Source organism: Pelobates fuscus, chromosome 5, assembly GCF_036172605.1.
Source record: "Pelobates fuscus isolate aPelFus1 chromosome 5, aPelFus1.pri, whole genome shotgun sequence".
In the NCBI taxonomy this organism is placed as follows: domain Eukaryota; kingdom Metazoa; phylum Chordata; class Amphibia; order Anura; family Pelobatidae; genus Pelobates; species Pelobates fuscus.
This window is the reverse complement of record NC_086321.1, coordinates 15,169,946-15,190,378: the sequence shown is the minus strand read 5'-3', so window position 1 is coordinate 15,190,378 and position 20,433 is coordinate 15,169,946. Positions and strand designations below refer to the sequence as shown.

Below are 20,433 nucleotides of genomic sequence, written 5' to 3'. Positions count from 1 at the left end.
CTGATTGTCCCCTTATGCTGAGTTTGTTCTGCCTAGTCTATCCTTCCAGTGAGCAAGTTATAGTGTGCTAAGGCACTGTTATGGGCAACAGGGCAAATGTTGTTTGTAATAAAGTAAATGTGTATCATTATTTTCCAACATACCCTATAAAATGCATGTCATTAAGTGAATAGAAGTCTTCTATTCATTGTAAATTAAATTTCAATTTACATAACAAGGATGGTAAGGAGAAACGTGTTTACTAAATCTTATGTAAATCCTGCCCTTTGCCTGCATTGTCTTATTAAGCTAAATTTTAATTGCACTGTCATATATTAATAATATGATTTGCAAAATGACATATAAATGCCAATCGAGATAACTGCTGTGTTACTGAAGAAGAGGATGATAGGGGTATGTTTAACTCAACAGAACAACCCAAGAGTTGGATTGTAGTTGGGGCAAAATGAACTATTTCAGCAAACCTTGGGGCAGGGATATTTTAGTTTCATAATAGGTAATCTTCTAGAGGAACACAATGTTATTTTTCTTAATACACAAATGATACGTACAATTTAATTCCCCAAATAATGTTATGCCACTAATTCGTTAGTGACAATCAGTTGGTAAAACTGGACCTTGGCAGAAAGTTGAACCATATAACAGGGTAATCTTGATCATTTATGGAGTAATTGTATATTTATTCCTGGACTACTACTGAATTACCAATTGGGGTTCTTTTCCTAACTTGGCAAAATGGGGTTCATCTTGTGCAAAAAACAAGGCAGACCTGGGAGCAGGGTTGGCAACCCCAAAACACAATGGAGAGGTAGGTTTATAATATGTGGTTATGCTTTTTAATTATTTAATATTTTTGGATAAACTTTTAAAAAGATGTTTTGAAACTTTTACTTTTTTGCAGGCCCCGTCTGAATCCACCTATGGGGCTGAGATCATCAGTTATGATGATCTCAGACAATCCAATGCTTTCTCTTAGGAAAGCTTTGGAAGGCGATTGTATACGCGTGGCAAAACACGTCTCCATGCAGTGTAGAGAAGCTGAACATAGGTGCTGCACACTGTGCAGCACTGGACTAGGAAGCATCTCTAGTGACCGTCTGAGTGACTGCCACTCAAGTATTCAGAGATATAACTTTCTCTGAAAGGCAGTGTTTACATTAACAAGCCTGCAGGGACAGGCTACAGACACTAAAACCACTACATTAAGCTGTAGTGGTTCTGGTGTCTATAGTGTCCCTTTAAATCTAGGCCATAACGAGATGCAGAACTTTGTGACTGGGACAAGCCAAACGAATTGCCAAGGATGTTTTTTGTTGTTGTTTTTTTTTTTTGTAGGAGTGTTGTGCATTTTGTTTCTCTTGTACTGTGTATCTGAGCTTGACAGCAGGTCATGCTGTTTATTGTTTCATGATAATCTTTAGAAAAAATGTTCTGTAAAGAAAACAAATACCATTTTCTTTCAGCAGATCTCTACGCAGGAACTGTGGTTGGGACCGATGAGATTGATGCAGGATCCTATTCAGGTACAGGCACTTGGATTTATAAAACTGCTAATTCATGCTGAGAAAATAGGATGAGAATGTTTGTGGATCATTTGAAAGAAACTAAGGTACTTTTGGAATTACAATTGTTTATTGTCAAGTCAATTAAATAGCTTGATTTTTTTTTCCAAATTGATTTTCTCTAGGGAAAAATACAGAATCACAACTGAATACATTACATCAATGGTTTCTGGGGCTCTCCCATATATTAGAGGGGGTCTGGGGACTGTTACACATCTGAAATGCATACCGTTGAATAAAACATAAAAAATAATTTGTGTTCATATTTTCTTTTTTTAGGAGATTCAATGTTTTCTTGTAAATCTGTATTAAAGATTTAGCAAATTCCACTGTAATCCAGTTCAGACAAGGCACACATTGCAAATGAAGAGGAGAGATAGATACATTGTTTCATTTCTCCTCTTCTCTCTATGCTGACTGCCAGGCACAAAAACAGAACTCATAACAATGATTGACCGGGAGGTACAGATCTCCACATTGAATTTTATTTTTTCATACCATACATATACATATTTACTAGACTTTTTGTTTCAGTTGGATTCACCTGTGAAGTCGTAATCGATAAATATTATTACGGATCGATTTAAATCGGTTGTGGATAAAAAGGAACTTGATTCTGACAAACGAGACAAAACGAATATTTTCTAGATATAGAAAGTGACGGTTACCCTTTCATTTTATAAATCGTATATATGAAGTAAAAAAACTGGCAGTTATACATTTGTAGCAAAAAGATGGGGAGGGGAGGTTGCGCCAAAACCGTATGAATCTTATGCAGGAAAGGCAACATAGGAAACTGATAAAACAGAATGGGGTAAAAAATGTAACACAGTGTAAGGTAAATTTATATTAAAAAAACAATGAATATTAGCAAGAAAATGTCAAATATAAATTCCAATAGGAACTTGACAGAAGGAACAATAGCAGTCTTTTCAGGAAGTTTCTTCCCTGGGGTGCAAAATCAGAAGAATTCTTGGGATCCATATGTAAAAACAAAGAAAAACCAACAGTGCAATCTATCCCAGCAAAGTGACGCTAGATAAAAGGTCTATATGGTCCTACTCACATTTTCAAGAGCTTTAATCCAGCTCTGGTATGGATAGTATAGAATGGTATAATCCCCACTTATAGGATACGTGTTGAGTTGGTACTTGTCTCAGTGATTTGAAGACCATAAAATAGAGTAAAAGGAACAACAATGTTACCGCAGAGGGGGCCCAGGCAGCACACTGCTTCTCCTCTGCTAAGAACTCTCGCGAGACCCAGTTGCCATGGCAACGCTCCGTAGGTCTCGCGAGAGTTATTGGAGGAGAGAAGAAGCAGTGTGCTGCCTGGGCCCCCTGCGGTAACAGGGAGCCGGGGGGCCACCCACCGGACCACCAGGGATGGAATCTCCCCCCTCCCTGGACAAAGGTAAGCAGGGATGGGGGAGAAACAATTTAATTACATTTTTTTTTTTTTATTATGTAAAAATGCCCCTTCCTCCCTCTCCCCCCCAGATTGCACATTTACACCCACACACTCTACATACACTGACACAACACACACACACTCTACATACACTGACACAACACACACACACACTACATACACTAACACAACACACACACACACACTACATACACTAACACAACACACACACTACATACACTGACACAACACACACACACTGCATACACTGACACAACACACACACACACACACTGCATACACTGACACAACACACACTACATACACTGACACAACACACACTCTGCATACACTGACACAACACACACACTGCATACACTGACACAACACACACACTGCATACACTAATACAACACACACTGCATACACTAATACAACACACACTACATACACTAACACAACACACACACACACACACACTACATACACTAACACAACACACACACTACATACACTGACACAACACACACACACTGCATACACTGACACCACACACACACACACACACTGCATACACTGACACAACACACACACACACACTGCATACACTGACACAACACACACTCTGCATACACTGACACAACACACACACACTGCATACACTGACACAACACACACTGCATACACTGACACAACACACACTGCATACACTAATACAACACACACTGCATACACTAATACAACACACACTGCATACACTAACACACACTGCATACACTAATACACACACACTGCATACACTAACACAACACACACACTACATACACTAACACAACACACACACACACACTACATACACTAACACAACACACGCACTACATACACTGACACAACACACACACACACTGCATACACTAACACAACACACACACTGCATACACTGACACAACACACACACACACTGCATACACTAACACAACACACACACACACACTGCATACACTAACACAACACACACACACACACTGCATACACTAACACAACACACACACACACTACATACACTAACACAACACACACACACACACACTACATACACTAACACAACACACGCACTACATACACTGACACAACACACACACACTACATACACTAACACAACACACACACTGCATACACTGACACAACACACACACACTGCATACACTGACACAACACACACACACACACACTGCATACACTGACACAACACACACACACACACACACACTGCATACACTGACACAACACACACACTACATACACTGACACAACACACACTCTGCATACACTAACACAACACACACTCTGCATACACTGACACAACACACACTCTGCATACACTGACACAACACACACACTGCATACACTGACACAACACACACACTGCATACACTAATACAACACACACTGCATACACTAATACAACACACACTACATACACTAACACAACACACACACACACACTACATACACTAACACAACACACACACTACATACACTGACACAACACACACACACTGCATACACTGACACCACACACACACACACACTGCATACACTGACACAACACACACACACACTGCATACACTGACACAACACACACTCTGCATACACTGACACAACACACACACACTGCATACACTGACACAACACACACTGCATACACTAATACAACACACACTGCATACACTAATACAACACACACTGCATACACTAACACACACTGCATACACTAATACACACACACTGCATACACTAATACACACACACTGCATACACTAACACAACACACACACACACACTACATACACTAACACAACACACACACACACACTACATACACTAACACAACACACGCACTACATACACTGACACAACACACACACACACTGCATACACTAACACAACACACACACTGCATACACTGACACAACACACACACACACTGCATACACTAACACAACACACACACACACACTGCATACACTGACACAACACACACACACACTGCATACACTAACACAACACACACACACACACTGCATACACTAACACAACACACACACACACACTGCATACACTAACACAACACACGCACTACATACACTGACACAACACACACACACACTACATACACTAACACAACACACACACTGCATACACTGACACAACACACACACACACACACACTGCATACACTGACACAACACACACACACACACACTGCATACACTGACACAACACACACACTACATACACTGACACAACACACACTCTGCATACACTAACACAACACACACTCTGCATACACTGACACAACACACACACTGCATACACTAATACAACACACACTGCATACACTAATACAACACACACTGCATACACTAATACAACACACACTGCATACACTAACACACACACTGCATACACTAATACACACACACACACTGCATACACTAATACACACACACACTGCATACACTGACGCAACACACACTGCATACACTAACACACACTGCATACACTAATACACACACACTGCATACACTAATACACACACACTGCATACACTAACACAACACACACACACACTGCATACACTGACGCAACACACACACACTGCATACACTAATACAACACACACTGCATACACTAACACAACACACACACTGCATACACTAATACAACACACACACACTGCATACACTGACGCAACACACTGCATACACTAATACAACACACACTGCATACACTAACGCAACACACACTGTATACACTAATTCAACACACACACTGCTACATTAACACACACTGCATACACTAATACAACACACACACTGCATACACTAACACAACACACACTGCATACACTAACGCAACACACACTGTATACACTAATTCAACACACACACTGCTACATTAACACACACTGCATACACTAATACAACACACACACTGCATACACTAATACAACACACACACTGCATACACTAACACAACACACACACTGCATACACTAATACAACACACACACTGCATACACTAACGCAACACACACTGCATACACTAACGCAACACACACTGCATACACTAACACAACACACACTGCATACACTAACGCAACACACACTGCATACACTAATACAACACACATACTGCATACACTAATACGACACACTGCATACACTAATACAATACACACACTGCATTCACTTATACAACATGCACTCTGCATACACTACACACTAACACACTCACTGCATCCACTATACTGACACACACACTGCATTTGCTACACATTAACACACTCTGCATTCACTACACTAACACACACTCTGCATCCGCTACACACTAACACACTCTCTGCATTCACTATACTGACACACACTCTGCATTCACTACACTAACACACACTCTGCATTCACTACACATTAACACACTCTGCATTCACTACACTAACACACACTCTGCATCCACTACACACTAACACACTCTCTGCATTCACTACACATTAACACACTCTCTGCATTCACTACACTAACACACTCTCTGCATTCACTACACATTAACACACACTCTGCATTCACTACAAATTTACACACACACTACATTCATTACACTGACACACTCTGCATTCACTACACCCTAACACACACTCTGCAGTTATTACACACTGACACACACTCTGCATTCACTACACTAACATACACTCTGCATCAACTGTACACACAGCATCCACTACACAAACATTCTGTATTCACAGTACACACACTATATCCACCACACACTGTATACACTAATACAACACACACACTGCATACACTAACACAACACACACTGCATACACTAACACAACACACACTGCATACACTAACACAACACACACACTGCATACACTAATACAACACACTGCATAAACTAACACACACACTGCATAAACTAACACACACACTGCATACACTAACACACACACTGCATACACTAATGCAACACACACTGCATACACTAACGCAACACACACTGCATACACTAATACAACACACACTGCATACACTAATACAACACACACTGCATACACTAATACACACACTGCATACACTAATACACACACTGCATACACTAATGCAACACACATACTGCATACACTAATACAACACACTGCATACACTAACACACTGCATACACTAATACAATACACACACTGCATTCACTTATACAACATGCACTCTGCATACACTACACACTAACACACTCACTGCATCCACTATACTGACACACACACTGCATTTGCTACACATTAACACACTCTGCATTCACTACACTAACACGCACTCTGCATCCGCTACACACTAACACACTCTCTGCATTCACTATACTGACACACACTCTGCATTCACTACACATTAACACACTCTGCATTCACTACACTAACACACACTCTGCATCCACTACACACTAACACACTCTCTGCATTCACTACACATTAACACACTCTCTGCATTCACTACACATTAACACACTCTCTGCATTCACTACACATTAACACACTCTCTGCATTCCCTACACTAACACACTCTCTGCACTCACTATACATTAACACACACTCTGCACTCACTACACATTAACACACTTTCTGCACTCACTACACATTAACACACACTCTGCATTCACTACAAATTTACACACACACTACATTCATTACACTGACACACTCTGCATTCACTACACCCTAACACACACTCTGCATTTATTACACACTAACACACACTCTGCATTCACTAAACTATGCACACACCCTGGATTCACTATACTGACACACACTCTACATTCACTACACTAACATACACTCTGCATCAACTGTACACACAGCATCCACTACACAAACATTCTGTATTCACAGTACACACACTATATCCACCACAAATTGAAACACTCTGCATTCACTATACACAGACACTGCGTCTAATGCACACACTACATCCACTACAGACACTGCATCCACTAAACACATTTCATCTAGTACATACAAACACTACATCCACTACACAAACACACACTACATCACTGTACACACACTACATCCACTACTCAAACACTCTCTGCATTCACTACACATTAACACTCTGCATTCACTACACTAACACACACTCTGCGTCCACTACACACTAATACACCCTCTGAATTCGCTACACATTAACACACTGCATTCGCTACACACTAACACACTCTCTGCATTCACTACACATTAACACACACACTCTGCATTCACTACACATTTACACATACTCTGCATTCACTACACATTTACACACACTCTGCATTAACTGTACACACAGCATCCGCGACACAAACATTGCACAGCCAGCTACTGCAATCACCAATCTCCCAACTGCAAACACATGAATTCACCAATCTCCCGAACTGCAAACACATGAATTCACCAATCTCCCGAACTGCAAAAACATGAATTCACCAATCTCCCGAACTGGAACCAGGGGAATGCTCCAAACTCCCGAACAGGAAACACACGAATGCTGTTAACAGCCAAACAGGAAAAACCATACGAACAGTTTACACTCCTGGCAGTCGTACTGTAACAACATACAATCCAATTTCCCCCAAGAACGAGACGACACTTTGTTTGAGGGTCAAGCAGAACTGATTTACTGGGGCTACCTGCATGGCTTTTATGCAGGTTTCCCACCTGGTGGACACTCCCCTAGGGGACCAGATGGAAGACTGTGAAACATATTGGACATTGACCAATCACAAGCTTACAATCCCACAATGCTTTACAATCCCTCCTCTCTGTCCTGGAGATAATTGGGAAGTAATCCAATTATCTCCAAGGACAGAGGCAAAACTCCATTAACCACATGGCAGACAAAGGACAATAAAAGGCATAAAATTACATACTGTTACATTTATCACATAGAACATACACATTCTACATATCCCCAGATAGCTTAGATCTGAGCGCACATTATTACCGGATGGCGCTCAGATCACATACATACAGTTCAATCGCCATGGAGCAAAGTCTTTCACACAGTCTTTCAGTATACAGCTGGGCTCCATGGCATAACTATCTGGGGTAGCATGGTTTAAACAGTAAAGTACCGAATGGACCGGTGTTCGGATAATTGACTGCAGGTAGGAGAAGGGAGGTAGGTGGCTCAGCGGTGTTCGTGACTTTAACAGTCCGCAGAAAGGCACGAACCAGCCTTTCTGCATGGAAAAAGAACAGTGTTAAACATGGGGCCATAGTCCAGTGGCAGGAGGCGGGCGACCAGGCTCCTCCAGTGGCCAGTGGCGAGGTTGGTTCCGCCACATTTGTCCCCATTTCTCCCCTTTCTCCCCTTTACCAATCAGACTAACAGGGTATCTGACCTCCTGCCTGTCCCACACCAGCACCACTGGAAGGCCACAAAAATCTTGATCCTGGCAGTCCAGATGAATAAAGTCGCAGAAGTGGTATCCCCACATTCGGCAGGGGGGCCCACTCTTAGGTAAGTACTCAATTGTGACTAGATCAACAATTTGATTAGAGTTTTCTAGCGCAATCCCCGTGCGAAATACAGGTAGTCTTTCAACATGCGTCCACTCTGTTTGGCAGTCAGACAATCTACATTTTAGAGCAGTTCCAATGTAATAGGAGATTGTAAAGTAATTCAATTATAAAATTGAATAGCAAACTTAATAATGCCATCTAAGACGTCACTGACCTCGTCTGAGTTAATGACACACAATAACAGACAAATCTAAAATTACAAAATGTTTATAAAACTCAATTTAATATTTTGGGATAAACATTTCAAATAATTTAAAATATTTGTATAAACGTTGGAATTTTTTTTTTCAAATTATACAAATATCAAAAATTATAAATGAATAAACAAAATATAATCAAGACCTAAAACTTAGTTTGGATCTGGATAAATCATTCTGGACCCAAAGAGCAGTTTACATTTCTTCTCTGGATCAATTTGTAAGTATTATATAACTAATATTCATTGATTAATATATTTTACATATTCCATTTTTCTAACAAAGCTCGTTGTGATCATGAGACATGATTTTTCCTTTCATGCCAGTATTGCAAAAAAAAAAAAAAAAGATGATTAACTTTATAGAAAGTGAGCTCCCATTCTCTGTTTTTGAAGTAGAATGTTAGAGCATTCTCTCTCCTAACCGCAGCTTGCAGCCAGCAGAGGCTCACGTAATGCAGTAATGCAGAGTGAAAGAGGACTGTAAGGGTCGCCGCAGGTTACAGGTGGTAATTTAATTTCGTTAATCAGCTATAGATGATGAATAAAAAAATGGAGCATGTGTTTCCTATTCTTCATTCTGAAAATGCTGTTGCACATTGATAAAAGCCGCACTACGTTACCCTGGCTAATAAGGAGGGCTTTAATGGGTTCACCGAGTCCATTGCCTCTCAGGGGGATCTATTGATTGTGTCACAAACCAATGTTACCATAGTAATAAACTTTTGGAAACCTGGGGCGGCTGAGCAGTGGCATGTTTATTTGAACAGAGAAAAATCATTTAACCTTTTCTAAGGCTGCATATTGCCATCATGGCATTTCGCCAGTTACACAATTACTCTGTTACTCTCGTTTACATTCCATTTTTGTTTCTGTACGTATGCTGTAAAGCAGGGATGCCAAAAGGGTGAATCCCCATATGTATAAACAAATCAACATATATTTATAATCTCTTCAGGTCTAATGCTGTTGATCTTGTGACAATCACAAAAACATGGCTGTCTCTCTCTGTGACTGTTACTTCTGTATCACTTTCTTATGGTGGCCTTCAGCATTCTTCCACCCCCACTATGTACCTCTCCACCGCCTATCCCATCTAGCCTTTCTCGGGCTTTCTCCTCTTTTGAAGTCAACATTCCATTCTGTCTGTCTGTCTGTCTGTCTGTCTGTCTGTCTGTCTGTCTGTCTGTCTGTCTGTCTGTCTGTCTAACTATCTTTCTGTGTTGGGTAAATTTCATTGGGGTATAAATATAGCTTAATGTTGGGTGAGGAACACCACCATTCTAGTATTGTTGTTGTGATGGTCTATCCACAAGTCCCCTTTCCCCCTTTATTTATTAGCTCTTGCTTGATGATATCCCATCCCCAATCACTAGTTGAGGCTTATTGTCAGAGTGAAACAAGAATGCTTTATTGTCCAAATCTCACTCCTTTTATACATGGGTCCCCAATGGGGGGTCCCCAGGGAAACAATAGGCATTGAGCAATACCTGGGGCCTAGGTGTCTGTACCTGGACAGACAATTTTATTAGCAGCCAGACACCAAGTTCTCACATTCCCAAACCCATTCCACACCTGGATAGCGCTTCTGTGAACACCCATGCTGTCCTAAAAAGCGATCAGATCAGTGCCCAGCCCGGATAGTATGGATGTTAAAAAGACACTATAGTCACCAGAACAACTACAGCTCATCGTAGTTGTTCTAGTGAGTAGAATCTTTCCCTTCAGGTATTTGCATTACATCTAATCCTCTGTCAGACACATTTTATCTAAAGTAAACAAGTGCAATTTTCTAGTTTGTCTTCATAAAATCTTCCATCACACAAATTAATTTCCTAGTGGTTCATGATATAATAATATAATAATCCTTAATTAAACTCACATAAAACAGCATAAAAATGGCACAGCATAAAAACAATAATGAATGAAAGTAACACACATTCATTGGGTGCGGGTCATTAAGGAGTATGCCTTTCTGTATGGCCAGCTATTCATTGGGTGCGGGTCATTAAGGAGTATGCCTTTCTGTATGGCCAGATATTCATTGAGTGCAGGTCATTAAGGAGTATGCCTTTCTGTATGGCCAGCCATTCATTGGGTGCGGGTCATTAAGGAGTATGCCTTTCTGTATGGCCAGCCATTCATTGGGTGCGGGTCATTAAGGAGTATGCCTTTCTGTATGGCCAGCTATTCATTGGGTGCGGGTCATTAAGGAGTATGCCTTTCTGTATGGCCAGCTATTCATTGGGTGCGGGTCATTAAGGAGTATGCCTTTCTGTATGGCCAGCTATTCATTGGGTGCGGGTCATTAAGGAGTATGCCTTTCTGTATGGCCAGCCATTCATTGGGTGCGGGTCATTAAGGAGTATGCCTTTCTGTATGGCCAGCTATTCATTGTGTGCGGGTCATTAAGGAGTATGCCTTTCTGTATGGCCAGCCATTCATTGGGTGCAGGTCATTAAGGAGTATGCCTTTCTGTATGGCCAGCCATTCATTGGGTGCGGGTCATTAAGGAGTATGTCTTTCTGTATGGCCAGCCATTCATTGGGTGCAGGTCATTAAGGAGTATGCCTTTCTGTATAGCCAGCTATTCATTGGGTGGAGGTCATTAAGGAGTATGCCTTTCTGTATGGCCAGCTATTCATTGGGTGCAGGTCATTAAGGAGTATGCCTTTCTGTATGGCCAGATATTCATTGGGTGCAGGTCATTAAGGAGTATGTCTTTCTGTATGGCCAGCTATTCATTGGGTGCGGGTCATTAAGGAGTATGCCTTTCTGAATGGCCAGCTATTCATTGGGTGCAGGTCATTAAGGAGTATGCCTTTCTGTATGGCCAGCTATTCATTGGGTGCAGGTCATTAAGGAGTATGTTTTTCTGTATGGCCAGCTATTCATTGGGTGCGGGTCATTAAGGAGTATGCCTTTCTGTATGGCCAGCTCTTCATTGGGTGCAGGTCATTAAGGAGTATGCCTTTCTGTATGGCCAGCTATTCATTGGGTGCGGGTCATTAAGGAGTATGCCTTTCTGTATGGCCAGATATTCATTGGGTGCAGGTCATTAAGGAGTATGCCTTTCTGTATGGCCAGCCATTCATTGGGTGCAGGTCATTAAGGAGTATGGCTTTCTGTATGGCCAGCTATTCATTGGGTGCAGGTCATTAAGGAGTATGCCTTTCTGTATGGCCAGCTATTCATTGGGTGCGGGTCATTAAGGAGTATGCCTTTCTGTATGGCCAGATATTCATTGGGTGCAGGTCATTAAGGAGTATGCCTTTCTGTATGGCCAGCTATTCATTGGGTGCGGGTCATTAACCCCTTAATGACACATGACATGTGTGACATGTCACGATTCCCTTTTATTCCAGAAGTTTGGTCCTTAAGGGGTTAAAGGGACACTCCAGGCACCCAGACCACTTCTGCTCATTGGAGTGGTCTGGGTGCCAACTCCCACTACCCTTAACCCTGCAAGTGTAATTATTGCAGTTTTTCATAAACTGCAATATTTACATTGCAGGGTTAACTCCACCTCTAGTGGCTGTCTATTAGACAGCCACTAGAGGTCACTTCCTGGGTTCTAGCACAGGTTTCCTGTGCTAGAGCGTCGCTGGACGTCCTCGCGCTGTGTGAGGACCTCCAGCGTCGCTCAAAACCCCATAGGAAAGCATTGAAATGATTTTTCAATGCTTTCCTATGGGGAGACGTAATGCGCATGCGCAGAATTTCCGCGCATGCGAATTAGGTCTCCTCGGCCGGTGAGCGAGATTAGTCTCGCCCACCAGCCGACGTAATCACTAGGAGGAGCGTCGCGGAGGCGGAGACAGCGGCGAGGGACATCGCCGCTGTCCCAGGTAAGTCACTGAAGGGGTTTTCACCCCTTCAGTAACCGGGGATTGGTGGGTGGGAGGGAGAGGGACCCTCCAGTGCCAGAAAAACGAATCGTTTTTCTGGCACTGGAGTTTCCCTTTAAGGAGTATGCCTTTCTGTATGGCCAGCTATTCATTGGGTGCGGGTCATTAAGGAGTATGCCTTTCTGTATGGCCAGCTATTCATTGGGTGCAGGTCATTAAGGAGTATGCCTTTCTGTATGGCCAGCTATTCATTGGGTGCGGGTCATTAAGGAGTATGGCTTTCTGTATGGCCAGCTATTCATTGGGTGCAGGTCATTAAGGAGTATGCCTTTCTGTATGGCCAGCCATTCATTGGGTGCAGGTCATTAAGGAGTATGGCGTTCTGTATGGCCAGCCATTCATTGGGTGCAGGTCATTAAGGAGTATGGCGTTCTGTATGGCCAGCTATTCATTGGGTGCAGGTCATTAAGGAGTATGCCTTTCTGTATGGCCAGCTATTCATTGGGTGCGGGTCATTAAGTAGTATGCCTTTCTGTATGGCCAGCTATTCATTGGGTGCGGGTCATTAAGGAGTATGCCTTTCTGTATGGCCAGCTATTCATTGGGTGCAGGTCATTAAGGAGTATGCCTTTCTGTATGGCCAGCTATTCATTGGGTGCGGGTCATTAAGGAGTATGCCTTTCTGTATGGCCAGCTATTCATTGGGTGCGGGTCATTAAGTAGTATGCCTTTCTGTATGGCCAGCTATTCATTGGGTGCGGGTCATTAAGGAGTATGCCTTTCTGTATGGCCAGCTATTCATTGGGTGCAGGTCATTAAGGAGTATGCCTTTCTGTATGGCCAGCTATTCATTGGGTGCGGGTCATTAAGGAGTACATCTTTCTGTATGGCCAGCTATTCATTGGGTGCAGGTCATTAAGGAGTATGCCTTTCTGTATGGCCAGATATTCATTGGGTGCGGGTCATTAAGGAGTATGCCTTTCTGTATGGCCAGATATTCATTGGGTGCGGGTCATTAAGGAGTATGCCTTTCTGTATGGCCAGCTATTCATTGGGTGCGGGTCATTAAGGAGTATGCCTTTCTGTATGGCCAGCTATTCATTGGGTGTAGGTCATTAAGGAGTATGCCTTTCTCTATGGCCAGCTATTCATTGGGTGCAGGTCATTAAGGAGTATGCCTTTCTGTATGGCCAGATATTCATTGGGTGCGGGTCATTAAGGAGTATGCCTTTCTGTATGGCCAGCTATTCATTGGGTGCAGGTCATTAAGGAGTATGCCTTTCTGTATGGCCAGCCATTCATTGGGTGCAGGTCATTAAGGAGTATGCCTTTCTGTATGGCCAGCTATTCATTGGGTGCAGGTCATTAAGGAGTATGCCTTTCTGTATGGCCAGCTATTCATTGGGTGCAGGTCATTAAGGAGTATGCCTTTCTGTATGGCCAGCTATTCATTGGGTGCGGGTCATTAAGGAGTATGCCTTTCTGTATGGCCAGCCATTCATTGGGTGCAGGTCATTAAGGAGTATGGCTTTCTGTATGGCCAGCCATTCATTGGGTGCAGGTCATTAAGGAGTATGGCGTTCTGTATGGCCAGCTATTCATTGGGTGCAGGTCATTAAGGGGTATGTCTTTCTGTATGGCCAGCTATTCATTGGGTGCGGGTCATTAAGTAGTATGCCTTTCTGTATGGCCAGCTATTCATTGGGTGCGGGTCATTAAGGAGTATGCCTTTCTGTATGGCCAGCTATTCATTGGGTGCAGGTCATTAAGGAGTTTGCCTTTCTGTATGGCCAGCTATTCATTGGGTGCGGGTCATTAAGGAGTATGCCTTTCTGTATGGCCAGCTATTCATTGGGTGCGGGTCATTAAGGAGTATGCCTTTCTGTATGGCCAGATATTCATTGGGTGCGGGTCATTAAGGAGTATGCCTTTCTGTATGGCCAGCTATTCATTGGGTGCGGGTCATTAAGGAGTATGCCTTTCTGTATGGCCAGCTATTCATTGGGTGCGGGTCATTAAGGAGTATGCCTTTCTGTATGGCCAGCCATTCATTGGGTGCAGGTCATTAAGGAGTATGGCTTTCTTTATGGCCAGCCATTCATTGGGTGCAGGTCATTAAGGAGTATGGCGTTCTGTATGGCCAGCTATTCATTGGGTGCAGGTCATTAAGGGGTATGTCTTTCTGTATGGCCAGCTATTCATTGGGTGCGGGTCATTAAGTAGTATGCCTTTCTGTATGGCCAGCTATTCATTGGGTGCGGGTCATTAAGGAGTATGCCTTTCTGTATGGCCAGCTATTCATTGGGTGCAGGTCATTAAGGAGTTTGCCTTTCTGTATGGCCAGCTATTCATTGGGTGCGGGTCATTAAGGAGTATGCCTTTCTGTATGGCCAGCTATTCATTGGGTGCGGGTTATTAAGGAGTATGCCTTTCTGTATGGCCAGCTATTCATTGGGTGCGGGTCATTAAGGAGTATGCCTTTCTGTATGGCCAGCTATTCATTGGGTGCGGGTCATTAAGGAGTATGCCTTTCTCTATGGCCAGCTATTCATTGGTTGCGGGTCATTAAGGAGTATGCCTTTCTGTATGGCCAGCCATTCATTGGGTGCGGGTCATTAAGGAGTATGTCTTTCTGTATTACCAGATATTCATTGGGTGCGGGTCATTAAGGAGTATGCCTTTCTGTATGGCCAGCTATTCATTGGGTGCGGGTCATTAAGGAGTATGCCTTTCTGTATGGCCAGATATTCATTGGGTGCGGGTCATTAAGGAGTATGCCTTTCTGTATGGCCAGCTATTCATTGGGTGCGGGTCATTAAGGAGTATGCCTTTCTGTATGGCCAGCTATTCATTGGGTGCAGGTCATTAAGGAGTATGCCTTTCTGTATGGCCAGCTATTCATTGTGTGCGGGTCATTAAGTAGTATGCCTTTCTGTATGGCCAGCTATTCATTGGGTGCGGGTCATTAAGGAGTATGCCTTTCTGTATGGCCAGCTATTCATTGGGTGCAGGTCATTAAGGAGTATGCCTTTCTGTATGGCCAGCTATTCATTGGGTGCGGGTCATTAAGGAGTACATCTTTCTGTATGGCCAGCTATTCATTGGGTGCAGGTCATTAAGGAGTATGCCTTTCTGTATGGCCAGATATTCATTGGGTGCGGGTCATTAAGGAGTATGCCTTTCTGTATGGCCAGATATTCATTGGGTGCGGGTCATTAAGGAGTATGCCTTTCTGTATGGCCAGCTATTCATTGGGTGCGGGTCATTAAGGAGTATGCCTTTCTGTATGGCCAGCTATTCATTGGGTGCAGGTCATTAAGGAGTATGCCTTTCTGTATGGCCAGCTATTCATTGGGTGCGGGTCATTAAGGAGTATGCCTTTCTGTATGGCCAGCTATTCATTGGGTGCGGGTCATTAAGGAGTATGCCTTTCTGTATGGCCAGCTATTCATTGGGTGTAGGTCATTAAGGAGTATGCCTTTCTCTATGGCCAGCTATTCATTGGGTGCAGGTCATTAAGGAGTATGCCTTTCTGTATGGCCAGATATTCATTGGGTGCGGGTCATTAAGGAGTATGCCTTTCTGTATGGCCAGCTATTCATTGGGTGCAGGTCATTAAGGAGTATGCCTTTCTGTATGGCCAGCCATTCATTGGGTGCAGGTCATTAAGGAGTATGCCTTTCTGTATGGCCAGCTATTCATTGGGTGCAGGTCATTAAGGAGTATGCCTTTCTGTATGGCCAGCTATTCATTGGGTGCAGGTCATTAAGGAGTATGCCTTTCTGTATGGCCAGCTATTCATTGGGTGCGGGTCATTAAGGAGTATGCCTTTCTGTATGGCCAGCCATTCATTGGGTGCAGGTCATTAAGGAGTATGGCTTTCTGTATGGCCAGCCATTCATTGGGTGCAGGTCATTAAGGAGTATGGCGTTCTGTATGGCCAGCTATTCATTGGGTGCAGGTCATTAAGGGGTATGTCTTTCTGTATGGCCAGCTATTCATTGGGTGCGGGTCATTAAGTAGTATGCCTTTCTGTATGGCCAGCTATTCATTGGGTGCGGGTCATTAAGGAGTATGCCTTTCTGTATGGCCAGCTATTCATTGGGTGCAGGTCATTAAGGAGTTTGCCTTTCTGTATGGCCAGCTATTCATTGGGTGCGGGTCATTAAGGAGTATGCCTTTCTGTATGGCCAGCTATTCATTGGGTGCGGGTCATTAAGGAGTATGCCTTTCTGTATGGCCAGATATTCATTGGGTGCGGGTCATTAAGGAGTATGCCTTTCTGTATGGCCAGCTATTCATTGGGTGCGGGTCATTAAGGAGTATGCCTTTCTGTATGGCCAGCTATTCATTGGGTGCAGGTCATTAAGGAGTATGCCTTTCTGTATGGCCAGCTATTCATTGGGTGCGGGTCATTAAGGAGTATGCCTTTCTGTATGGCCAGCCATTCATTGGGTGCAGGTCATTAAGGAGTATGGCTTTCTGTATGGCCAGCCATTCATTGGGTGCAGGTCATTAAGGAGTATGGCGTTCTGTATGGCCAGCTATTCATTGGGTGCAGGTCATTAAGGGGTATGTCTTTCTGTATGGCCAGCTATTCATTGGGTGCGGGTCATTAAGTAGTATGCCTTTCTGTATGGCCAGCTATTCATTGGGTGCGGGTCATTAAGGAGTATGCCTTTCTGTATGGCCAGCTATTCATTGGGTGCAGGTCATTAAGGAGTTTGCCTTTCTGTATGGCCAGCTATTCATTGGGTGCGGGTCATTAAGGAGTATGCCTTTCTGTATGGCCAGCTATTCATTGGGTGCGGGTTATTAAGGAGTATGCCTTTCTGTATGGCCAGCTATTCATTGGGTGCGGGTCATTAAGGAGTATGCCTTTCTGTATGGCCAGCTATTCATTGGGTGCGGGTCATTAAGGAGTATGCCTTTCTCTATGGCCAGCTATTCATTGGGTGCGGGTCATTAAGGAGTATGCCTTTCTGTATGGCCAGCCATTCATTGGGTGCGGGTCATTAAGGAGTATGTCTTTCTGTATTGCCAGCTATTCATTGGGTGCAGGTCATTAAGGAGTATGCCTTTCTGTATGGCCAGCTATTCATTGGGTGCAGGTCATTAAGGAGTATGCCTTTCTGTATTGCCAGATATTCATTGGGTGCGGGTCATTAAGGAGTATGCCTTTCTGTATGGCCAGCTATTCATTGGGTGCGGGTCATTAAGGAGTATGCCTTTCTGTATGGCCAGCCATTCATTGGGTGCGGGTCATTAAGGAGTATGCCTTTCTGTATGGCCAGCTATTCATTTGGTGCGGGTCATTAAGGAGTATGCCTTTCTTTATGGCCAGCTATTCATTGGGTGCGGGTCATTAAGGAGTATGCCTTTCTGTATGGCCAGCCATTCATTGGGTGCGGGTCATTAAGGAGTATGCCTGTCTGTATGGCAAGCCATTCATTGGGTGCGGGTCATTAAGGAGTATGCCTTTCTGTATGGCCAGCTATATTATTTGTTGGCACATGATCACACATTCACGTTAATCTGTGGCCAGCTGATATTTGATTTGTTTTTCATTTTGCCGAACAGAATATTATATTTCTCTGCTGTTTATGCATTAAACCATGAACTATTGTGGAAAAGGAACCCCAAAATGTGTGCTAAAATAGCCGTACTGTGTCTGTAGGTATATACTTAAAATCAGGCCCAAATTGCCGAATTAAAAAACAAAGCAAAAAATATTTTTACAGATCATCTATTGTGGCCTAAATGTTGCAGTTTGCTTTTAGGAACACTATTCATTGTTTGATGTATCTATGTTACTATATTTGATACAGTTGTCAATAAATTCTAAGATCATGATCCCTTTGGTATTTGCAAGTGCTACTGTATTCAAGTTTCAATTAGTTTTGGTCTCGATCAAGACAAAACACACAGAATGAGATGTTCTGTCTGGTTTTGCTGGTCTTAAGTATTATACATATTATATCTCCTATTTTTTTATGTTTTTACACATTTGAGGTTTATTCTTGCTGTTAATACATTTGTAATCAGTGCTACCCTATATCTGTGTGTATACTGTATATATTTTTGGTCTTCCTGGCCATTAATAATTAGACAAAGCTGCAATATAAACAGTTTGTGCCAGCCTGGGCCTGATACATAGATTTGTGATGTGGTACTCTCAATGAAAATCTAAAGAATTACTTTAAATAACAGCAGAGCCAGAAGTTTGTGTCAATATGTTTTTTTTTTCCTCTTTCTTTTTCATGTGCCAATTTATCTATTATTTTGTTGGTTATTTTGTGTTTCGATGTTTAATTTGTGTGAAATATACCGTGAAGTTTTCTAATGAAGGTTATTGCCTTTACTCCCAGGTGTTGCTCATATTTGCTAAGGAGGACAGTCAGAGTGATGGCTTCTGGTGGGCCTGTGATCGAGCCGGGTACCGATGTAACATCGCTCGGACGCCGGAATCCGCCCTTGAATGCTTTTTGGATAAACACCATGAGATAATTGTCATAGATCACAGGAATTCAAGATACCTTGATGCAGAAGCTATGTGCAGGTGTGTATATGACCAGTGCCAAATCCAGGTCCAAATTGATTCATTAATAAGAGGTCTTACAGTGTTACAAGCTTGTAACCAAAGGCACCGTGCCAACTTGCACCCATCTATAGCAATCATTAGTATAGAAAGGAGTCGGTTCTAAAGTTTGAAGCAACAGAAAATGATGCCTTCTAAAATACTGTGTCAGTAATTGGATGTATGTTACTATGAGTCAGGCTAAACTAAACAATCTGTTACTATT

At 42.7% G+C, this 20,433-nt stretch overlaps 1 protein-coding gene across 2 annotated transcripts in view; it reads left to right on the top strand.

Moving 5' to 3' along the window:
* PDE8B (phosphodiesterase 8B) overlaps positions 1–20,433 on the top strand; it is a 155,516-nt gene that overhangs the window by 70,961 nt on the left and 64,122 nt on the right. The window contains exons 2-3 of one of the 2 annotated variants that reach the window (XM_063453602.1): positions 1,467–1,523; positions 19,999–20,189. In XM_063453602.1, the coding sequence (XP_063309672.1) occupies positions 1,467–1,523; positions 19,999–20,189 (248 nt within the window). Of the gene's footprint in view, positions 1–1,463; positions 1,524–19,998; positions 20,190–20,433 lie in introns of both variants that reach the window. The other variant, XM_063453600.1, reaches the window with a different exon arrangement.